This window comes from Mytilus edulis, chromosome 5 (assembly GCF_963676685.1).
Source record: "Mytilus edulis chromosome 5, xbMytEdul2.2, whole genome shotgun sequence".
Lineage (NCBI taxonomy): Eukaryota > Metazoa > Mollusca > Bivalvia > Mytilida > Mytilidae > Mytilus > Mytilus edulis.
The window spans coordinates 65,890,205-65,913,801 of NC_092348.1; the positions used below are offsets into that span (position 1 = coordinate 65,890,205).

Sequence of the window (23,597 nt, forward strand, 5' to 3'; positions counted from 1 at the left end):
GACATAAAAATTGTACATGTTTACTAAAAAATAATACACTTATTTAACAAAATGTTTTAAATAATCCACCAAATACATTATTTGTTTTAACGATACAATGTTTAAGGGGGTAGACCTTGGTTCAGGGAGATAACTCTTTAAATCAGTAATGCGTTTGTAAAAGTCAAGTTTCGTCAATGAATTTTTAGCATTTACCTGAAACAGATTGGAAATAATCTATGTATCCAAGAAGCTTAGAACATATTTATGAAAATGGCTGACACAAACGTACTGATGACTTTAAGAGTTATTTCCCTTAACCTAGGTCTACAACCTTAAAATGGTAACAACCTAAATGTCACTGAGGGACAGCATTTTATGAACATGCACATTTTGTTTTTGCCTCTTTCAAATTCCATGTGTAGATATTTTTTTCATAATTACCTGATCAGCACACATTTCAGAATTAAATTACAAATAATGTATAAACAAAACTTGAAATGATATTAAAACTAAATATTATTAAACATGTATTTATTGAGTGCTTTCAAGTTGTATAGCATGTGTTTGTTTCACAAGCAGAGACAAAAGCTATTTTGATTTTATGATGGCAAATGCAATGTAGCATTTTAAAACTTGTGCCTTCCTGTAATTTTATTCATCTTAAAATTAATTTGGTGATATAAACAGTAAACAATATGAAATAAATATATTTCTTACATGAAATTAAAAGGCAATAAATGCTACATGTAGGTTAAGAATTTCTCGATAAAAATACCTAATTTTTCAATGTGTTACAGCTGTGTGCATGTATTAAAGAACTCAAGGGCAAATTGTAAACAATTCATATCTGCATACCCAAGCAAGATATTTGTATGAACTTGTTTAGATCCAATTTATATAAATGCATTGTTGATAAAGATCTAAATAACACTATACAAAGACAACTATACATCTGGTTAACCTACAAAATTAACATGTAATCAATTTCAAAATAGAAATGGACAAATAAACAACAGAAACAGAATCTACCTTTTGGTGAATTGTAAAAGGGACCTTATCCCTTCTGTCCTCCATCTTGTTTTTTATGCTTCTGGTTGACAACGTTGTTAAGATATTTTATCTATACCCCCACCTTACAATTCATTAATTAAATGGCCCAGTCAATTAATGCTATCTATAATTGGGTCAAAAGTATCACAACAGGTAAGTTAATTAAGACTCCATAAATAAACAAAGCAATTAAAATGAATCTGACAAGTTAATACTTATAAGTTATTTCCATTTAATTATTCAATGTACTGATTAACACATATTTATCTTTTGACAGCATTTTTTATTCCTGTACAAATATGCTCTAGATAAATAACTTTCTGAAAATTACTGATTTCATTTTGAATAACTTGTTACATGTATAAACCTTTATAAAATTTTTATATAAAATCATGTATTCATAAATAAAATGATAAATTTTGGATATATTTTTTTTAATAATATTCACTTGACTCTCACAAGAGACAGTTTTGATAAGTTAAATAATTTTCACAATATGCAAACCAGTAGCACAACACTTTTTTTTATTTTAAGGTAAAACAAACGAAAATCTCAAAATACTACAAAGATATGTGCAATATCAGTTTGGAACATTTCACCTTTTCTCTATTTATTAATAGTATTATTTTGTCTCACATAAATTGAACAAAAGTTCAGGGTTCATTCTATCTTTTATTTACAGGAGCCTGTGATGTTATTGACCTATCACAAAAATGTATACTTCATTCAGACTTTAAGAGAAACATTTCCCCAACTAGAAGCTCATACATGATAATTATTCAATTTATAATTCTGTCTACTGAAATGGGACCAAAGTTCACAGACGTTTGTCCTTCGTGTGATTTTTCTTGATCTAAAAACCATAAAGTTTCTTTACAAGATATGATATCTGCATTTTCTGCACTGATTAAGGAAAGGTATTGAAGATTCATTTATTATTTCGCGGAAACTAATTTTTATCGATTGATGAAAAATTTAGTTTTCATGGTTATTTAATTTGCCAATGTCTGCATAAAAGGCTATAGACAATTTGTTATTCATTCAACAATTGAATTCCTGGTTAATCTTTACCCATGAAATCCATGAAAACTTGTATAAGACAGGCATTAAACTAAAACCAGACAGAGCAGGAATTTTAAGAAGTATAAAGGTGCAGTGCAATGAAGACTATTAATATGAAGCTGCTGTGCAAATAAATCAGTGAGTGGTGTGTAATTTAATATTGGGTTAGTCTATATAAATTAAAACAAAACAAAAAGTAAAAAAATGTTTAACAAAATCTGTTGGAAAAAACAATCTCTGATACAGATCATAATATCTCTTCACCTGTTATTATTTATACCGAGAACCTCTTCTCAAAGGCAGACATTGTTTAAATAATGTTTGAAGGTATGGGACATGGAACATTTACCACTTCAATATGCCAATCAAAATTCATCACAATATAATATTGGTTATATAAATATGTCAAATAATTTCATGACAATGAATACGACTTGACCTACAGAATGTCTACAAAATAGATTAGATGAGCCCTAGTGTTTGAGTAGGTGGCGAAAACTGCTTCTGTTTTTCTGATACCAATAATTTCCACTCAATTCTCCTAAGGATCACTGCTCTAATCCAATGTTTCAAAGTAATTAGAATGACACAAGGTGCAAAATACAAGATCACACAGATTAATATATTTAAAATGGTGCTTGACTTGTGAGAGAATTTTCAATTATTTTTTTAATTGACATCATTATTAAATTTGAAACAAATGATATTTTTTTTATTTACACTATATTGTCTATGGTTAAAAATTAACATGTGCTGATGCATGCATTGCATTTTATATATATAGTGGTAAACATACATTATTATAACTTAATATGTTCATTACCTCTGATAATAACTGTTGAATGTAAAACAAATCAAATTTATTTGATAACACAAAGATCATGTAGCACAAAAACTATTAAGAATTTCCTTCCTTTTCTCATTTTAAAACAGCATGATTTTGTAACTTGAAATCTTGAACTTCATAATTGGATAAAATATCCACTTAAAAAATTATCAAGACTTAATCTCAAAAATTAGATTTAAAAAAAAAACTGGCAATTTTATTGCTTTTATTAAGTAAAGCAAGGTTCCTGACATACATTGTCAGCTAGGTTTAAACAGGTTTAACTACAATAGAAAAACAACCTATATTCAGAGATTTAACTACAAAATAAATGACCAATTAGTGATTAAAAACCAAACCAAAAAAGTTTCAACTTATGACTGTTTCAGAGATTGAAAACTACATGCATCATAATTCAAGGGAGGTAAGTAAGCCAGTCTCCCAGCCATGTGTTAGGTGCAGGAAAAGCAATGTTTTTCTGGTTATAAATGTTGGTTTACCTCTTCCTCCTTAAGTTTTTTCTGGTCCTCAGTCTGGTTAAGGGAGTGTATTTTTGAATCCAGCTATAATAATTAGGCAATAAATGTCTAGCAAAGCTTATCACAAAACGTTCAAAACAATACATAAGCTATTGTATATGTGTATAGTACTTCTTATATCATGAACAAACATGTCACGTTTCAAGACAAAGAAAGCACGATTAATTTGCAGGTACATGTATAAAAAAGAACACATATGAATGGTTATTTACACTTTTAATTATTGTGGATTCATTTATATTCAATGGTACCAATTTTCATGGATTTAGGCAATAATGTTTTTTGGAGGATATTTGTTTTCATGGTTTTGCCAAAGTCAAGTACAAACTTTTAATTTTCATTTAACATTTAACTTTGTGTCCAGCTATACCTGCAAAATCCATGAAAATTTGCATTCCACCAATAATGAATCCATAGTATATACTTTTTATATGTATAGCAAACTTTCAATTTTTTAATATTCATTATTGATTTTTCATGAATCTGTATTAAATACAAAATACAAAAAAAAAGAGTTAAAAAAAAATATACTTGCTTGATCATTTACTGACTAAAATTAACTTCATGTGTAAAAAAAAACAACCAAATCCTATAAAATGATTTTCTATTACAATTTTTGGGGCAATATTTACATATTCAAGAAAATGGTATTCAGATCTAACAATAGTGTTTGTTTTTATTTGGCATTGCATTCTTAACATAATTTTCTTTAAAAGGTGAAAGCTCTACTGAGAGACATACTGGTCTCTGCTTGGATTTAAATTTTAAGTTAAAACAATGAAATACTGAAGTTTTCTTACATAAAAAAAATAAAAATAATTTTGTTCTTCATCATTCTTGGATTTTCTGATTTTTCATAAAATATTTAATTCATGTTGATAGGTAGTCACAGAAACATGAATTTATGCATCATATACATCACTGAACTTTTCTACACTAAAATTACATTTCAAAGCAAACTGCAAATATATATTATGTATTATATAATTGGATTCTAAAAATTCGTAAAATTATACCTCTGAAACTGCGGCATCTCTTTTCTCTTGCAATGCAAGGACATCCCGTCTTAATTTCTGGATAGTCTCGTCTCTTCTTGCCAACTCAGATTTCAAAATGTCATGGTGATCTTTCTTTGAGACTTGAGAATCCCTTACTCTATCTTGCAGAATTCCAATCTGTGAGGATAAATGAAGATACAATGAACTTCCAATGGTTGAGTTCTGATACTATCAACCGACTTATTTTTGCTCCTTTCAAGAGTAGAAAAAAAAAAACAAATATAAATTGGTCTCAAAAATTTAAAACTTGGATCTTTCTTTATCTATCTACATCTAGTGGATTTGAAAATCGCATTAAAAACTGCTGAGTGGGATAAATAGGGCTAAATGTGAAATAAAATATCTGCATATAAATTAGTTGCGGTATATTTTTCAAATATTCTGCCTCATTTCATTTATGTTAAACCTGCCCAGCAAAAATTAAAACAAAATTCATCACACCTATACTAACTGAGAGGTATAAGCTGCATGGTTTTGTTGCAGCAAAAAGAAATTTAAATTAAAATAAATGTTATTAGTAAGATTACCTCTTCCATTGCTTTTCTCCTATGTTCCTTGGATTCTTGAAGATCAGCTTCCAGTGATCGTAACCTTCTTTCATAATGGGGGATCTAAAAGGATTAACAAGTTTACAATGCTGTTTGATTTGTCTTAAAGTTATACCTATTTAAACATATTCTGCAACTGGATTATATTGAAATTACAGCAACAAACAGCTTAACAAATGAACAGAATTGTACCTATCTTTTTCTGAATTTTTTTGGGCAGAGTCGATGTCAGGAGTGCAAAATGTACAAATGAATATAATATATCTTAGCATCGATTATGCATTAAATAAAAAAAAATATCCTGCAGTTAGCCAACTATTGAACAAATAACAGGTATACAAATAAATTTTTGCTAATAAAGTCTCCTGTTACCCCACTTCAACGTTGAGCAATTTGTAATATGAATATTTCTGTTTCCTAACCAGTTTATTTTGGGGTCCTCTTCGCGGTACGCTGAGCCTCACTTTTCGTCCTGTTTCTAAAGCTCATACAAATAAATTATATATTTCTAACAACATACATATATTGTATATATATTGACTCTAACAGCAAGAAGTTATAGCATAAGCACCAATCAGCTAAAAATTTCTTTGCATTTTAACAATTTCTCAGTCTTACCCAGAAAAGAGATTGATCTTGATGAAGATATTCCCTCTCACTCATTTCATATAAACACTGCCATTGTCAAGTCCCAAAACATGTCCTTCAAACCACCTTAATAATATCTACACTGCCATTTTAAGTTTGTCTTTAACGTTAGTCTATTCATCATGTTGCATGTTTTAATCACATCCTGTATATTTTTCCCATTAAAATGATCAAATATTCATTTTAAGTAAATAGTGGTTGAATTTTAGTAACTTAACCCATTCTCAAGTTTAATTCACAGACTCATGAATGGTTTAACTGTATAACTATTTTATTACTATTGATATATTTGAAGTTATACTGGAGTATTTAAAAAAAAATGCTGCATGTGGAAATATAAAATTAGGTGACAAAATTAGATTGGATTTTAAAGAGGTGCAAAGAGGGATTTTGGAAAACAATTCTTAGGAATAAATGGAGTTTCTTTATACTGTAAAATATATATCTTTTTTATGTCATCTTCAGCATTTAAATTTAACAATTTCAATTATCGCAGATTATAAATCAGAAACCGTTACAGGCAAAGTATTCACAAAGAGAAAATTTAATGAAATTATAAGGTAACCTATACTGTCAACAGAGATAACACGATATGAAATTTAACCCAATGGCATTAATGATTTAAAACTCTGATAAAATTATGGAATATTTGATCAATAAAATAAATTTATCAACAATGATATTTTTACAGCTTTAAAATGCCAATACACTAAAGGAAACAATGTTATGTCCTGTCATTGAACAATACTATGATATGGTTCAACAAATTCAATATTAAATATTAAATTAATATTTGCCTGACTTTATATATTTAACTAACCAATTCCTCATTTTCACAGACTACTGCTAATAGGGTATTGTTGTGGGATTATGTGTTTGTTAGATGTGGCATTTAACTGTCTATGAACAGTTCTTTATCCAGAATGACAGCTGGTTGTTATTAAGTTATTAGATTGAGAACAGGGAATAAAGATATCTAAAATTATCAAAAATTAATGTAATCATAATTTTTATTCATTGAAGGTTTTAGATATTAAACAAGAATGTGTCCCAAGTACACGGATGCTGAATTCGCACTATCATTTTCTATGCTCAGTGAATCGTAAAAATGGGGTAAAAACTCTAATTTGGCATTAAAATTAGAAAGATCACATCATAGGGTACATGTGTACTAAGTTTCAAGTTGATTGGACTTCAGCTTCATCAAAAACTACCTCGACCAAAAACTTTAACCTGAAGCAGAACAGAAGGACACACAGATGAACAGACAAACAGACGAAAGAACGGACAAAAGAACAGACGGATGCACAGACCAGAAAACATAATGCCCATAAATGGGGCCTAAAAAAAATCTCAGCAATAAGCATGCAAGTAGGAACTGTTCCAATAATTCCTCAGATGGGATAGATCTAACGCAATCAAATCAATTAAATATGGATGGTACCAATTTCTATATAACTCCTAAAATTATGATAAAGAGAAAATCTTTAAGTTATGGGTATTTGGGGGTCTTAAAAATTGCCCCCTTTGTTCCTATATATATATATGTTTAATTTAAATTATTGTAGAAATTGACTGGAGGAAAAAAAATGAGGATTGTCAAGATTTTGCCACAACACCTTAAAACACTTTATGACAGTAAAATTCATCAAGCACCTGCTGTGTAAAATAAACATTACATTACCTCTTGGCTAGTTTGACTGTATCTATCTTTGTATTGTTGTACATCCAGCTTAAGTTGTCTCATTGTTTCTTCAGATTTTGCCAGCTGAAATCATAAGTATAAATCATGAGTATTTACTTGTTTTCCATACTTTTCCCCTTTTCTAAATTTGCCACTTAGAAAATGTCCATCTTTTTTTGAAATCTATTTATGCCTTCTTTTTTTCTTCTTCAAAATTAAGCCCTCCACCAATATTCAGGTATATTTCTTTTATTCTAGCACCAAATACATTCTATATTCTACTTAAATTATAACAGTTTAAAAACCAGAGATCCAAACTTTAAACACAAAATCCACACTTATCTAAAAGCATTTAAGTCTACTTTATATCTTCCTTTGGTTCTGATTGATAAAATTAAACATTTACATGCAAACTAAAAGCAAATAATAATCTTACTACACATACTACACGAAACCAATTAAAACACCACAAAAACTATCTTTAAAAAAAAATTAAATTCAAATAATCAAAATTGGTGTGCTTCTTTATATCTAAATGGCAATGCTTTTGTAAATTGACACAAACATATTAAAACTTGTAAACTAATACAAATATATTTCTTTTTTTCATCTTCCAAATAAAATATATAACATGTAAGCCACTGTATCAAGCTGTATCAAGCTAAAAGTCAGACAAGTTCTAGCTGCCAATCTAACAGATTTATATTTGTCAATTGTTTATTACCTCCCCTGCAGAGAAACGATGTTTATCCTGGAGTGATTTAATGGTCTGCTGTCCTGCTCCTATTTCTGCCTCCCTTCTAGAGACCTGATTATGGAGGTCACTAAGTTGTGCTTGGAGGGATGAAATCTTGCGTTCCCGATTTGAGACCTGATAGCCAGAGAGAGATGAAGCATGAGAGTATAAGAATGAACAAACACCACATGACTAGCCATTCTTTACTGCATACAAACACATATGTCTTATCAATTCGTAGTTTCAAAATCTAATGCACTCTGGGTAATATTTTGAAAAATCTACACCAAAATGTTGTGATCTGGTTTAAAACGTTCTTAACAATGGAAATACAACCAATGATGTAACGTTATTTCCATTTTGGTGTACGAACAACACGATTACCCATAGTCCTTTAGATTCTGAAAAGAGAATTCTTATAAATACTTAAGTCTCACATGATCAAGTTTAATCAGTGAATGTCGGGAAATGCTATTTACATTTAAACTGCAAAAAAATATTGCTTTTGAAGATTAAGGAAGAAATCAATAATTAATTTTCATAGAATGTCTTTTATATAGAATTTCTTTGAATTTCACATGTAAATTTCATCATTTTGTCTTAACTACTTTTCATAAATCATATTTTCATCCTCTTAAACTGCATTGTATCAGAAATGAAGAATAGTCTAATAAGAAAAATCACAAACAACGGTTTGAGCTTAATTCAACATTATTTCTGAAGTACTGTATTTGTCTTATGTCCCCCTTGGGATGAAGTGGATTAAGTCAAGTCACTGTATTTGCAATGTTTCCTTAGTTTTCAGTCTTTCACTTAACTCTTAGTTACAAAGATCAGTCAGAATAACCCTTGGATTTAAAGTTTGTAAATGTGTACAAAAACAGCACTTTCTGCCAAAATTTCTTTTAAACTAGTTTCATAGTCAGACAGACTATGGACATATGAGCAAAATTATTGAAGCAACTATGAGCAGTATGCAGTAAACTGGCTTTTAAAAAGCAAACAAATAAAGCAGTTGTGAGGTCACCATTTTGCCTGATTATAAACATTATCCAACACCATTTGTTCTATATATAATAATATCTGAAGATCCCCATTCCTCTTTGAACTTATACAGCAAATCTTTTAAAATTAAAAAAACATGAGGATGAACATGAAATGGTACTTATTACATACTAATTGAATGTAAACTTGTACTGAATTTAAAGTAAAATATTGAGCATGTTGAGTGTACATGTGTAGACTTCAGCATTAGGTTAATGGAAAAGATACTTTTTGATAATTTAGGATGAAATTTAACAACATATCAACTTCAACTTATTTAGTGGCCCCCTACCCCATCCACATCAAAAATTTGTTCCTAGACTTAAATATAATTAAACAGGTCTCTATAAATAAATTCTTTCTTAACAATAATATAAAATATCTTTTCCTTTTCAAATGCCAATTCAAATCATCAATTTTGTGGTCAATAATGATAAAATCTTACATCAGCAGTCAGATCTTCTGATTTTTGTTCCGCTCTACGTAAATCGTTCTTCATCTGCATAATGGTAAAGTCACGTTCAGCTATTTGTCGAAATGGATCTTTTTCTCCTGTTTTCTGTAAAACAATTTTACACAGATATCAATCTATCAATCTCAAATCTTAGTCAATAAGGTTGACTTTGAACTGCCGGTTACCACATCTATATAAATAGGGTGCAAACATTAATCCACCATTCTGCCTCTGATGAAGGTCTATTTGGACCGAAACAGGTCAGGCTATGAAACATCCCAGGCGCTGTTAATTATGTGTATTGGCATATATACTATATTTTTACTCAAATCTTAGTTAAATTGCTGATCCTTTAAGAAGCTAAGAATCATAAACTATCCACCGCTACCTAATCTTTCTATTCTTCTGCTTCTAAAGTACCAACTTACTTATTTGCCTCATGATCACAAGCAGTTCTAATTTTAGACCAGAACAAGGATAGTTTTGAAAAGAACAAATATTCTTGCAAGAGATATACAGTTATTTTGACTAAGTTGCATTTTATCTAGATATTTGTGTAGAACTGTATAGCAGGTTATTTTTGCGGGTGCAAAATTTTCTATATCGTTCAATAAGGTATACAAAATATTTTGGCGATTATTATTTTGGCAGATTGAAAACTTTTATCAATACCTTTGCATGTACACTTTTAATTTGGCGGAATTTATTTCGTCCATTTTGTTTTATCTGCAAAAATAAGCGAAAATGACCCGATATCTTAGTGTTTTTCTCTTTCTCTTTTTCTTTAGTTGTATATTCATTATATTCAAATTATGAATATTTTCCTCTTTCTTTGGAATTGGTATATCAAGGAAACAGATTTTTTTATAATGATATATTTGTAAAGATGACCAATAAATATGTCTGAACTAAGCAAACTGTAGAAGAAATAGTGTTCACAAAAAAGTTATAACATGTATAATGCTCCTATATGGTTGATTCATGGTCAAACAAATTTACAACACAATGTACTGTGGAGTCATTATATTTCATTGGATACCAATTTTGGTGGATTTTGTGGATACAATGGAACCATGAATTTAAAAGTTCAACGAAATACAAATTTTCTATAGGATTGTATGCCGACTGTGCCAAAACCATGAATTTAAATATCCATGAATATGTAAGTTTTCCTCAATCCACGAAAATTGGAACCCACGAAAATAAATGAATCCCCAGTATGTGTAATATTTAAAGTGACTATGATATTTATAACTTTTCATACTTCATCTTGGGAAGCCCTGACTGAAGTATTTTGTGGTTGAGATCTTTGTAAGGAATCTATCTGCTCATCTTTCCGCCGTAATTTTTCATTCAGTTCTCGAATTCTTTCTTCAAAGGCACCTTCAGAATTCCTTCTAAAATACAAACAATATGAAATTTGAGTTCATTATGCATAGAAATAATCTGAAGGACAACTTTTCTTTTTAAAGAAAAAGAATTTTCAAATATCAATTTGAATAGAATGTGTGTTTGTCATTATTTTGACAATGTTTTGTTTATCTTCTATACAAAAGTCTAGAAAACATATGAGTAAGGTTAGGGGCCAGTTGAACATATCTTTAATCACACTCAGCATTTTATCAGAATGTATTCCTGTAAATTCAGAAATAATTGTGTGCATTTATTATTGCAATTTTGTCATTTTACACTTAAATGTGATAATAATTTTTACGATTTTGAGAAAAATCCTGTTTAATTCATATAAAATATTTCAAAATGAGAGTTTAAATTATTGTGTTTACAACTCTGTCGCATTTTTCGCAATAATAAAAACCTTGCAATAATTTCTGAATTTACAGTAGTCCTTTTCATCTAAAAGCAAATTTTGATAAAAATAATATCTATCAAATTTTAAGAAATTCAGGCTTCCACCACTTTTGTGATTGTAAGGTTCTTTCTTTTTAATTTTTTCTTATTTCTAAATAAAACTTACATTCCAGTTAACTGTTCATGCAGGGAACCAAAAACTTGATCCATAGACAGCTCACGAAAATTGCAATTTATTGTCTGAAATAAATAGAAGCAATGTAATTAAATACGCTTGGTAAAAAAAATCTTCTGTGGATGTGAGATTTTATTTTCATGATCCATCTATTAAAATGCTGTCTTATAGATGGTGCTACATGAAATCTGTTTTAAGTTCTGCAGGACTAACAATTTTTATTGGTAACTAGTTAAATAATTTAGATTCTTGGAAAGATTTTAAATTTTTGCTTCCAATATCTTCCTGCCACAAAAATTTAAATCTAAATTAAAAAAAAAATCTTTTAAACTGAATTTTACTGTGCATATAAAATGTATAGCTGTTTGTTTGTTTATTCTAATTTGGCTACACTGGGGAGGGTTGACATATCACAAAACATGTTTAACCCTGTACCCTTTTATGCACTTGTCCAGGGTGTCCTAAATCAGGAGCTTCTGCCCATACTAGTCTTGTATATTTTCTTAAAATTTTAGTTCATTTATATCTTTCAGAGTTTAGTGTGACATCCATTTTCACTGAACTAGTACTCTTTTTGTTATGGGCCAAGCTGAAGCCAGTCTAAAGAGTGCACGGTTTTCTCACTGAATAAAGCCCCATTGGTAGCCTTGGACTGTTCTCTGCTCTTTGACACATTCTCCATTTCCATTCTCAATAATGGCCTCGGTGGCAGACATGGGGTAATCGTAATCAGTAATCGTAATCAGCTGTAATCAATTACATTTTGCAGAGTAATCCTATGTAATCAGTAATCATGCAATTTCTGATTACATGTAATCGTAATGTAATCGATTACATGGCAAAAAACAGGTGTAATCGTGATTACTTTTAGATTACTTTAAGATTACATTCATATGATTACTTGCTGATTACAAATCTTGCATATATATGAAAATAATTTTTGATATACAAGATGAAAATAAGAAAATGTAAAGCTTGAATGAAAAATCATGAAACTAGTATTCCCAATGATGGGACCTTGTTTAATGTGATAAATTGTATAACAAGTTTGTTTAACCAAGTGTTTTATTTTGTTAACAGTTTACTAAAGAAAATTGCCTCTCCAATATTTCTTTGTGAGATTGAGCTCTTATGATACAAGAATATGCCTTGAAAGCATTTATTTTCTTTTATTGAAAACTTCTGATATTAACTCCAATCTCATAAAAGTTTACCCAATATTTTTACATAACTACATTGAAATTCAAATGCAGAAAACATTTAGTTCCTATTTGACTTTGATGGTCGACATAAATAAATGAGCCCACTTAATTCAAAATGGAAGTTAAAACCAGATTTCATTTATTGATTTTTTTTTAGTTTTCCATGAATTTGTGTATAATATGTGCTTTCTAATTTTTATTCTTTATTAACTTTGAGTCTAACGGCTCATCAGTATAAACAAGTACATGTTCAGTATATACATATGACATAATTTTACAAACAATATGCACAGTAAACAATAGCAGGTGATGTCAGAAGTTTCACCAATACAAAATATCTTTTATTACTCTAAACTGTTTCTTAATTTAAAGAGAAATGTATATACTTTCCAAGTTACAAAGCTGTTTTGTGCTTTCACCTGACAATAATTCTATTAATTAGATTAAAAATAAAAAAAATTCAAAGAAATAATGACAATCAAGCACTTTTAACTTTATTGATATTGTTATAAAGACATTGAAATTTTAATACCCAAGCTCACCTATTGTTTGTTAAAAATTAGGAAGTAGCGATTAACACCTGTAAAAACATTCATGGATGTGTCAATTATGTCCCAACAGACAATAAAACTATACTTAATTAATTTTTCCTTATTTGTTCAAGTTTTTTGTTAATTGGGGAGTTGGTTAAAATTTGTAGAAAAAAAATCAAGTTATATCTTTTACATAAAGAAATGACACTTGTCTATAGCTATTTTATCAAATACAGTGGAGTCCCCGGTGTCCGCGCGGCCCTTGTTATCGCGCATTAGCTAATTTCGTCATATCAACACAGTAACACATAAAAAATCGTTCTTGTTATTGTTTTATCCTTCCGAAGGGATAGAAAAGAATAAAATTGATAAGTTCAAGAATTAATTAATAATTAAAATCCCGTGATTTACCATATTTGGCCAATTTCCATTAAAAAAAATTACATCATCAGATAAAATTAGTTTTATTTACATCAAATTAATATTAGATTGAAATAATTTTTGCTCTGCATCCTTGGCAGTGTGTTTGGTACAAACGGAGCTATATTTCGTAATATAAAATCTTTCCTTTATTCCAAATAAGCTATTTTTGGAAGGCATGCGCGAAATCACCGGACATTGGAGGAACTCTCAGAACAGGGGCTTCCCTAATTTTGGACATACATTACACAAAATCCAGAGGATGAAACCATACAAACAGAAGATTTTATGAAATAAAAGTATATTATGAATGTGTTAACACAAAATTATCCAATTATTGGTTTTATCAGTTGAATGAAGTGAAGTCATAAGTCTTAGGTGCGCGGATACACCGGACTGCACCGTACACATGTTACACTGTACTTGTCTTAATTCTTTTAAATAAGATGAATAAATTAAGGCTTTACAAAAATCACCAAAATTAGCTTTTTTGTGAGGATAAAAAGTTATAAAAAAACTTTGTTATTGCAATATACAATGTAATCATAAGTAATCTAAAGTAATCATGATTACTTTGAAGAAAAGTAATCTAATGTAATCGATTACATATGAAATAGGGTGTAATTGTAATGTAATCGATTACATTTTATTAGCAAAGTAATTGTAATTTAATCGATTACATTTTAAAGTAATCGACCCCATCCCTGCTCGGTGGCCGAGTGGTCTAAGTAGTTACTACTGTAATCACTAGCCAGTCAACACTGAGGTTGTGAGTTCCAATCCTCGCTCGTGTGGATGCACTCGACTCCAATCTTAATTGACCAGGATTGTCAGTTTTCCTATCAAAGGTCGTGGTTTTCTCCAGGCACTCCGGCTTCCTCCACCAATAAAAACTGGCCGCCAAGAAATAGCCTAGATGGGGTGTGTAAAAGTGGCGTTAAAACACCAAAAATCAAATCAAATCCATTCTCAATAATAACCTTACCTCCCATCGTCCTGTGGTTCTAGCAGTACTGATGACAGATATTAACTGGTTAATGTCATGGTTCAGGTTAGAATTCTCATCTCGTAACCTACTAAGGTTTTCATCCTGTCTCCCTAATCGATCCTGCATTTCCTGGTAAATATAAATAGCTATCATTCAACTACCATTGTTATTATATAATAAACATTTATAATTAACCATTTTAACCGCAGATGGTACAAACAAATTCCAAACTTAATAGTATTTATGATGTATGATGATGTATTAGGCTGTTAAGAACATTTTTCATAGCGGACTATGCTGTATGGGCTTTGCTCATTGTTGAAGGCAATAGGATGACCAATATCTGTTAATTTGTGACATTTGGTCTCTTGTGGAGAGATGTCTCATTGGCAATCAACATCTTTTATATGTAATGAATAGGTTGAAGAAACACTTGCCTGCTAGCACATAGCTACATGTATACAATTTTGAAGACAGTAAGTACATTTTCTTTTAAATCCCCATTTTTCACCACTAAAAAATAATTTGAGAACTAACACATTGGTATTGGAGGAAAGATAAAAGACCAATTAAATATATGATGAATATGTATATACAATGCATGATTAAGTACATGCGAATATAATATGAAACATTGAGTATACATTTTGTAGTACTAGTGCAACAAACAAATAACTCAACTGTCCAAAAATTAAAATCTGCTTTTGCTCACACACTTAATAGCATACAGTCCAGTCCACATTCATTTTACTCATGCTTTTTTAGTAAGAAAAGTTCTTCTTAGTGTAGCAAAGTTAATATCAAGGATCAATGCAATAATATTGAATATCTCTTTTAAATATAATACCAGAGGAGCACATTTTGTTTTAATACCTTTTTAATGAAATATTTATTTTAAAATCTAAAATCTGTCCAGACATATTAAAATTTCTGTGTTCAACCATTCTGCATATATTTAGTTTACACGATATATTTTTAACGATTCTCACAAAACATTGCAAAGCTTTAACTTTTTCTACATACAATAGAAAAATGATTTTATCAGAAGTTTCATTGTTAAACTGTTTTTACTAATACAATTTGCAATTTAAATGAATGGAATAGCTTTCCCGTGACATAAGAGTGATTTCTAATCTGAGTGCAGTGGGATCCTTTAAAGTCATGTTATCATTCTATTAACGGACAGCTAACTTTTGACTTGTATAAACATCAGCATTTAATGTGTTTGTTTCTAAATCAAACAAAATCAATTTTTCATGGTATTTTAATGATAATATTGTCCCTATCTGAATATTAATTATACTCAAGTTTAATCCTGTTTAATTCTATTACTGGTATACCGTAAAATTGGGATCAAAGATAAAAAGTCAGGAGATTTTAATCTTGTTTAATCTATTATGCAGTAAAATTGGGATACATATAAAAAGTTAGCAGACAAAACCAAAGCCAACAAAAATTAAACAAAGTGTAAGTTTACCAAAGACAAAAGAAAAACCATTACGTTTTCAGCCCCCTCTAAAGTTTTTTATTTTTATTTTTTTTCTACAAATGCTAAATCACAGCATATATGTACATGTATTTCCTGTAAACTGCTTTAAGACATGTGCTCAAAGGCAGATTTAGAGGGGTTTTCAGGGGGTCCGAGGCCTCCCCTTTTCTGGGAAAAAATTGGTTGATTATATAGGGAATCACTGAAGCATGACTGAAGCGGGCCCCCTTTTAGGCAGTCAGTGGGCCCCACTTATGAAAATTTCTGGATCAGCAACTGGTGCTTAACTATACCGAACAAAGTTGCAGTGCTGTTCAAAATGCTTAATGTAGGCATTTCGATTGTGGCCATGTTAGTTTTCTTTACAATTTACTTTAGTAAGCAGTGTACATGCACAAACATTTTTATCACAATTCACTGAAATATGCACTATTATAGTAGACAGCCAAAGTTTTTCATCTGATAGCACATTTATAAAGCAATGGTGGTGTATTAATTTTGATGTTCAAATCTTTTCTGTTAATGTAAATAGTCATGTGGCTTCATTGACTATACAGTTCAACGCAGCATGCCAATGTTTCAGCCAATCTGTAAAATCGATCATGCGCTTAAGAAAATATTTCACCTTATACGGAGACCACTGAGTTTCTATCCTAAGAGTCCTTCGTTCCTGTGGTAACAGAATAAATCTGACACTAAATAAATACAAGAAGATTGATGCTGAATGACTGATTCAATAATTTTTTTCAAGAATACTGTAAAATTGAGATGGAAATAGGGAATATTTCAAAGAGACAACTAAATTGCCTTCAAAATCAAACTGAACTTTTAATTTTTCATTTCAATGTGATTTTTTGTTTTACTGTTTAGTGTGTATGCATGTCATGCTGCCTACCAAAGGCCCTTGATTGGAATAATAAATATTCTTATTCTTACTACAGCCTACCTCTATCATTGCTTCAGCTCTTGTTTTCTCTATAGTTAGAGCTCTCAACTCTCGTTCTAAGTCCCTTGCTTTGTTTACATATTCCTGAAAATAAAAGTATAGGGTTTAGATTACATCTATGTTATATTAGTCTTTTATTTATAATTTCTCTGTATACTTTAATTTATATATATTTGACCAATACAAAAGGAAAGTAAACTGACCGACAAAGTTATATGACACTTACTGAAATAAATAGATCATACCAGAATCTTATGTTGCAGTTTATGGCAAAAATAAATTATAAAATAATGACCATTTTGTGTAAAGAAAGCAACAGATAAAAAAAACTAGAAAGAGGTTCAATAGATGCCTGTGAATGTATCTATATTATTCAAAGCAATATATCTCAGATTTCACAAAGCTAATATCCAAATTATCAATTATGTATGAATGCTGTTAAAAGTCAATAACACTATAATATTATTAAATATCATAAATTTTTGAAAATAGACCCTTTAGCAGAATACAGATTAGTTTTCAGACAAATCATCTAAGAATTACCATTCATCATACAAGTTAACCCCTTCAGATACAATCAATAAAAGAGGGTCTGGAAGGGAGTCCTTAAATTAGCCGACTAAAGGACTATGGGTAATTTCTTTGTTCATATCCCAATATGTAAATAAAGTTAAGTGGTTGGTTGAATTTCTGCTAAATTTCTGATGTTCAGAACGTTATTAAGGTTACCCATCATCATGTATTCTTTTGAAAATTTAACCCAGAATGCATAAGATTCTGAATAGGGATTTTGTATTCTTTATTTTTTTCATCAATTTTTCTCAAATGATTTTTAAGCTCATTCTTGTCTATTCTAATTTTTCAAGCCCATTTTGTGTAATATTAGCCCAAGATTATTCTGTCAACCCCCACAGATTCAATCAATACAAAAGTCTGATCCATAATAATGTAGTGCTTTATTAGTAACAAATGTCATCACAGACAAGGAAGGTACCTAATGAGGCATCAGAGCAGGTATCTGACTATCTCACAGTAAAATTAGTCTCATGATAAACTGCTAAATCAATTCTTAGAAAAAGATAATCCATAAAGAGTATTGACTGCTAAAACTTAAGATTCACCATGCAAATTTTTAACAAATGTTTTTGATGAGAGGAACCGCTGCTTTTCGTGACATTGGTATTACTTTTATTTTTGTACTTAACTCAATAACTGTTAACATGCAAGTATATCCAAGACTTGGTAATGAATTATGGTAAAATCTTATTGCTTAATGTAGGCTATTAAGAAACATACATGTAGATGTGTATTTTTTAACTGATAGTCTGTTGTGTGATATTAAAGTACTCTGCATAAAATGAAATTCTCAAATTTGAGGTAGTAGTACATTGTACTGTTTTACATTTCTCAAAAGTTGACAAAACAATAGCCAAAATATATCACGACATGTAAATATCATTTTAACGTAACATCGTTTGTAACATTCATTTTGATTTGATAACATCACCATTTTTCATGGCATCAATTCACAATTAAGGGGGAAAAATAATACAAAAAAACAGCACAATATTTGAACTCAGTGGAAGCGATTTAATTTGAAATTCACTGAGTACGTTTACATTAACCAATTTCATTGAATATATTTATTGGTCAAATATTTCTTTACATCAATACCATGTTAGTATACATTAAATATATAATATAGATAATAATTTCTTATCATCATGTCTTTCAATAGCAATTCAAGTTTATCAAAATTCTTACAGGGTTTAAAATCTTGAAATAAGGATTTAATTGTATGAAGAAATGACTTTGGTGCAGTTTTATGAAGAAATGACTTTGGTGCAGTTTAACAGGTTGAAATTTGTTCACAAATACATGTATAGTCTGAATAAAGAGATTCATTTTGACTAAACTATATTTGAAATTTTGAATAGGCTCATAACCTTATTACTGTATCATAGAATTCACATTCTTAGGTAATTTCTTTACCCAGATCTAGACACAAAATGAAACAATGTGACAAAATTAGTCAATTCACTTTATCAAGGCTAGATCGAGGTGAGTCTATAGCTAGGACATTGTTCACCAATCACAATACTTTAGTGTACTCTTTAGAAAGTATAATTTAGGAGTTGGAATGTATAGAGAAAATAAAATATGTACCTTCATTTGAGTACAACAAAAAATATTACATATATACTTGAATGACAATAATCAGTCTAATATTTTGGTCTTAGTTCAACAATGGCAAAAATAAATGCACCCAAAAATATCAGAAAATACAGTACTCAACTCGTTTAAAGTATAAAGACCTGGGAGAAAGAAAGCCATTTTAAAATATTCCAATTACACCTTCATGACCTTGAATTGTAACAATCTAAAGGGTCAGCGAACCAATCTGATTTTAATAATTAGATATTGTCGTTAAATTGCAATTAAATTTCTAGTTTTCACAATAAGTATTTTTCTCATTCAAACCCGATACAACTTAATCTACTATATAATGTGCATTGTTGAGTAACTTAAACTAAGTATAAGCCTTAATCAATGTTATGCCTGTTCTAACATGAAGGTGATGTTTACTTTTTAAAGTATTAAATCCTTCCTTAGTCATTTTATCTAAAATTATTAGGTTCAAATATTTTTGTCAAAACTATTAGGTAAAGATATTGGTACCGTAACCCTGAAAAAAAATAATAGAATCCAAAGTACAGAACTGTGGATCAATCAAAAATTTTCCAAATTTACATGAATGCATTGATGCAGCATGGCTCAGAGTGCATTTTGTCATATTTATTTTTTACGAAAATTGTTCTGTTATAAATTAGGTCATTAGTTTTCTCGACTGTATTCAGTTACAAATTTTTCATACCTGGACCTTTCCTAGCCGACCATACAATATTGTTGAAGGCCGTACGGTTGCCTATAATTGTTTACATCCACTTCATTTGAACTTTGGTGGACACTAATGTCTCATTGGCAATCATACCACATCTCCTTATTTTCATATAAGCCAGTATATAAAGAACAATGCGATTTCAAAAAGCATAAAATTATAACACCCCATTCATAATTCATACAGTGTACTACATGTATTATAGAAATCTCACAAAAATAGCACCATATTTGGTTTTCTTTTAGTGAACTTTGACATAGGCACTGTCAAATCTATAACCAGTTTAATTTTACCTAGTTTATGACTTTAACTCTTCGAAGTACAGGCCACAACTTACAGGAATAAAGATAATATGGGGTAGTTGTTGATTAGGCAGCAACCTAACTCAGTGGCTAACAACATAAAAACATTTTCAGGTCAACAAGCCCTCTATATCAACAGACAAGTGTATGCAAGTAAAATGTTTATGGCCAATAAAACCATATAAAATTTTCATTTAAATTTCCCCCCCAACAACAAATTACCTTAATAATATCCATAGATAACTCAGCCAACAAGTGTAATATTATGGAAATTTAATGTAAGCTTATGTATGGTCTTGTAATAATATTAAAGATTTTATCCTCACTTTTATTGTCCAAAATATAATGGTACATTTCTTTATTGCATTTTAATACCGTGGAAGAATAAAGGTTTGAATTGTTCCAACAAATTCCAGCCATGTTTTCTTTTGTCAGACTGATAATATTTATGAAAAAGACAAACTGACCATCTAATAAAACTTGAATAAAGATTTCATGATAGTAATAAAGTTAAAATAAATATTGAACCAAGTAGGAAATATTCACTGAAGCTTTGAAATGAAATTGACAAGCCTAGGTTATAAATGATGAATTTGCATGCTGAAATCAATTACTTAAAATAAAGATTATGAATAAAATATCATTTTCTCTACTATGGCATGGAATAATTATTAAAAATAAGATTTCTGCACCATTTGTAAATAGACTATTCATGAATTTTTAATGTATTGTTTTTCTATTTCCTGTTTTTTTTTAGATAACTGTAACTAAACATCTTTTTTTAGATTTATCTATGATAATAACTAAAATTGTTTTTATTCTTATTCTTTTCCCTAGATATTTGCAGTTTCTAAAATTTGTAATTTCAGAGATGGTTATAACCAGTGGGACAAGAATTTTTCAATAACCACTTTGAAGCTTTTCTAGAGCAAAGTTGGGATTCCTAGGGAGACATAGTCCCTCACCTAGCCTGATGTGGTTACCACTGGTATAGATCCTGAATAATACCATATTGCAGGTTATTTTCGCAGGGTGTAAATTTTCGCTTTTTTTCGTGGATAGAACAAAATTGTCAAATTAAATTCCGCCAATTTAAAAGTGTACTTGCAAAGGTATAGATAAAAGTTTTGAATCCGCCAAAACAATAACCACCAAAATAATAACCGTCAAAATATTTCGTATACCTAATTCAATGAAAATCGAAAATTTTATCCCCGCCAAAAATAACCCGCTATACAGTATACTGATTCAGACTTTTACTGTAAGCTTTCTACTGATTGAAAATTTTGGTTTCACCAATTTTGTGGGTATAAAGTAAACCATGAATTTAAATATTCAACAAAGTATTCAATTATCTACAGCTTTGTAGGCAAGCTTTGACAAAAACACCAGTTGTAATATCCAGGAAACTACAGGTTTCCTTTCGATCAACGAAAACTGGTATCCACGAAAAATAAATCAATCCTCAGAATGTGAAGTAATATATTTCGATGCCAAATTCAAAAAAAAATTAACAATGTATCAAAGGTACAGAATAATGACTGCCCCTGCAAAAAAATGGGTGTATGGGATAGGGGCATCATAAGGACCCCTACAAGAGTTGTTCTTAGTGTGCCTAGAGCATCCCACACCAGGTCATGCTCATGTTATTGTCAAAAGACAAAATAAAGCTAAAAAGTCAACTTAGCCACTTATCTAGTAGTAAACAATGTCAAAACCACAAAATATCCCCCTCTTACTTTTGTTTTGTTTTCAAACCACTAATTCTTATTGTAAATTTTGACAAATAAAACATACATTTGTATTTAATTCAAAGTTTATAACAGTTTTGCTTAAAAGGGAAATATAAATATTTTCTGGATTAATTCAACTGAAATGGCCCATTTAAAAATACAAAGAATTTAATCGTAAATTGTTATCAAAAGAGGATTAAATATTTAAATGCATATCTATGCTGTCTTAACTTATTGCAAATAAATGTTAAGTAGTTGTTGGTTGGGTCATTAGTTGTAGCTTGGTTTCAAAGAGGGAAAATTTTTACATGTACATGCACATCTCACTTGTAATTTTTTTTTAAGGATATCAGTAACTGATAACAAAAATTTCACCAATGATTCATTGCTCTGCCTTTTTTAATAAGTTTGCTCAAGCCTTTTCTTACCGATTCTGATAAAGATATAAGATATTCTTTTAACGTCTAAATTATGATACTTTGATGTTTAAATTGAGAATGGAAATGGGGAATGTGTCAAAGAGACAACAACCCAACCAAAGAGCAGAAAACAGCCAAAGACTATTTCTCTCCCAAATCCTGTTTTCACTTCAACTTTTCTTTGATAAAATATCCTTTTTTTAGTCAGAAGTTTGGTCTAACAAGCTAACTGTGGAAATGTAGCTGCTCTCTTGGCCCTTTTGATATTTTTAACAATTTGCATGTGTCCAAAGTACACGGATGCCCCACTTGCACTATCATTTTCCATGTTCAATGGACCGTGAAATTGGGTAAAAAATCTAATTTGCCATTAAAATTGGAAAGATCATACCATAGGGAACATGTGTACTAAGTTTCAAGTTGATTTGACTTTAACTTCATCAAAAACTACCTTGACCAAAAACTTTAACCTGAAACTCTCACTTTCATTTTCTATGTTTATTGGACCCATAAATTGGGGTCAAAAGTCTAATTTGGCTTTACAATCAAAAAGATCATATCATAAGGAACATGTGTATTAAGTTTCAAGTTCATTGGACTTCAGCTTCATCAAAAAATACCTTGACCAAAAACTTAAACCTGAAGCTGGACAGACGGACGAACGAACGGACGCACAGACCAGAAAACATAATGCCCCTCTACTATCGTAGGTGGGGCATAAAAAATATCATAAGGACCATTATTGTAAGCTTTGGTTTTGCAGCTATTCCAAAACAGGATCGAGTCATGCATATTCTTAGTCTTGCATAAGATATGAAAACTTAAATTCAATGATCATGACCAATGGATTAAAAGCGAGAATAATTAATGTGATATTAAATAATTTATCTGTGACATACACAAGTAATAATGTTAAAATAGAAAAGTGAAGTTTAACTATTGTGAAATACGTCTTAATTGCTGTATGTATTGGAACTTAAACTGAATTTACTTTATTTGCGGCTTACTTGTAAAAAACATTCATTTACTAAAATTTATTTTTACTTTAAAA

At 29.9% G+C, this 23,597-nt stretch overlaps 1 protein-coding gene across 44 annotated transcripts in view; it reads right to left on the reverse strand.

Annotated features, from left to right (window-relative positions):
- Positions 1 to 23,597, reverse strand: part of LOC139524252 (uncharacterized) — an 82,982-nt gene that overhangs the window by 50,196 nt on the left and 9,189 nt on the right. For 27 of the 44 annotated variants that reach the window (XM_071318944.1, XM_071318947.1, XM_071318964.1 and 24 more), the window contains 10 exons: positions 17,194 to 17,277; positions 14,756 to 14,887; positions 11,607 to 11,680; positions 10,896 to 11,028; positions 9,623 to 9,736; positions 8,122 to 8,268; positions 7,398 to 7,481; positions 5,045 to 5,128; positions 4,476 to 4,634; positions 3,421 to 3,483 (listed from right to left, as the gene is read on the reverse strand). In XM_071318944.1, coding sequence (XP_071175045.1) covers positions 3,421 to 3,483; positions 4,476 to 4,634; positions 5,045 to 5,128; positions 7,398 to 7,481; positions 8,122 to 8,268; positions 9,623 to 9,736; positions 10,896 to 11,028; positions 11,607 to 11,680; positions 14,756 to 14,887; positions 17,194 to 17,277 — 1,074 coding nt within the window. Of the gene's footprint in view, positions 1 to 3,420; positions 3,484 to 4,475; positions 4,635 to 5,044; positions 5,129 to 5,683; positions 6,016 to 7,397; positions 7,482 to 8,121; positions 8,269 to 9,622; positions 9,737 to 10,895; positions 11,029 to 11,606; positions 11,681 to 14,755; positions 14,888 to 17,193; positions 17,278 to 23,597 lie in introns of those variants that run through there. The other 17 variants (XM_071318956.1, XM_071318960.1, XM_071318952.1 and 14 more) reach the window with 6 other exon arrangements.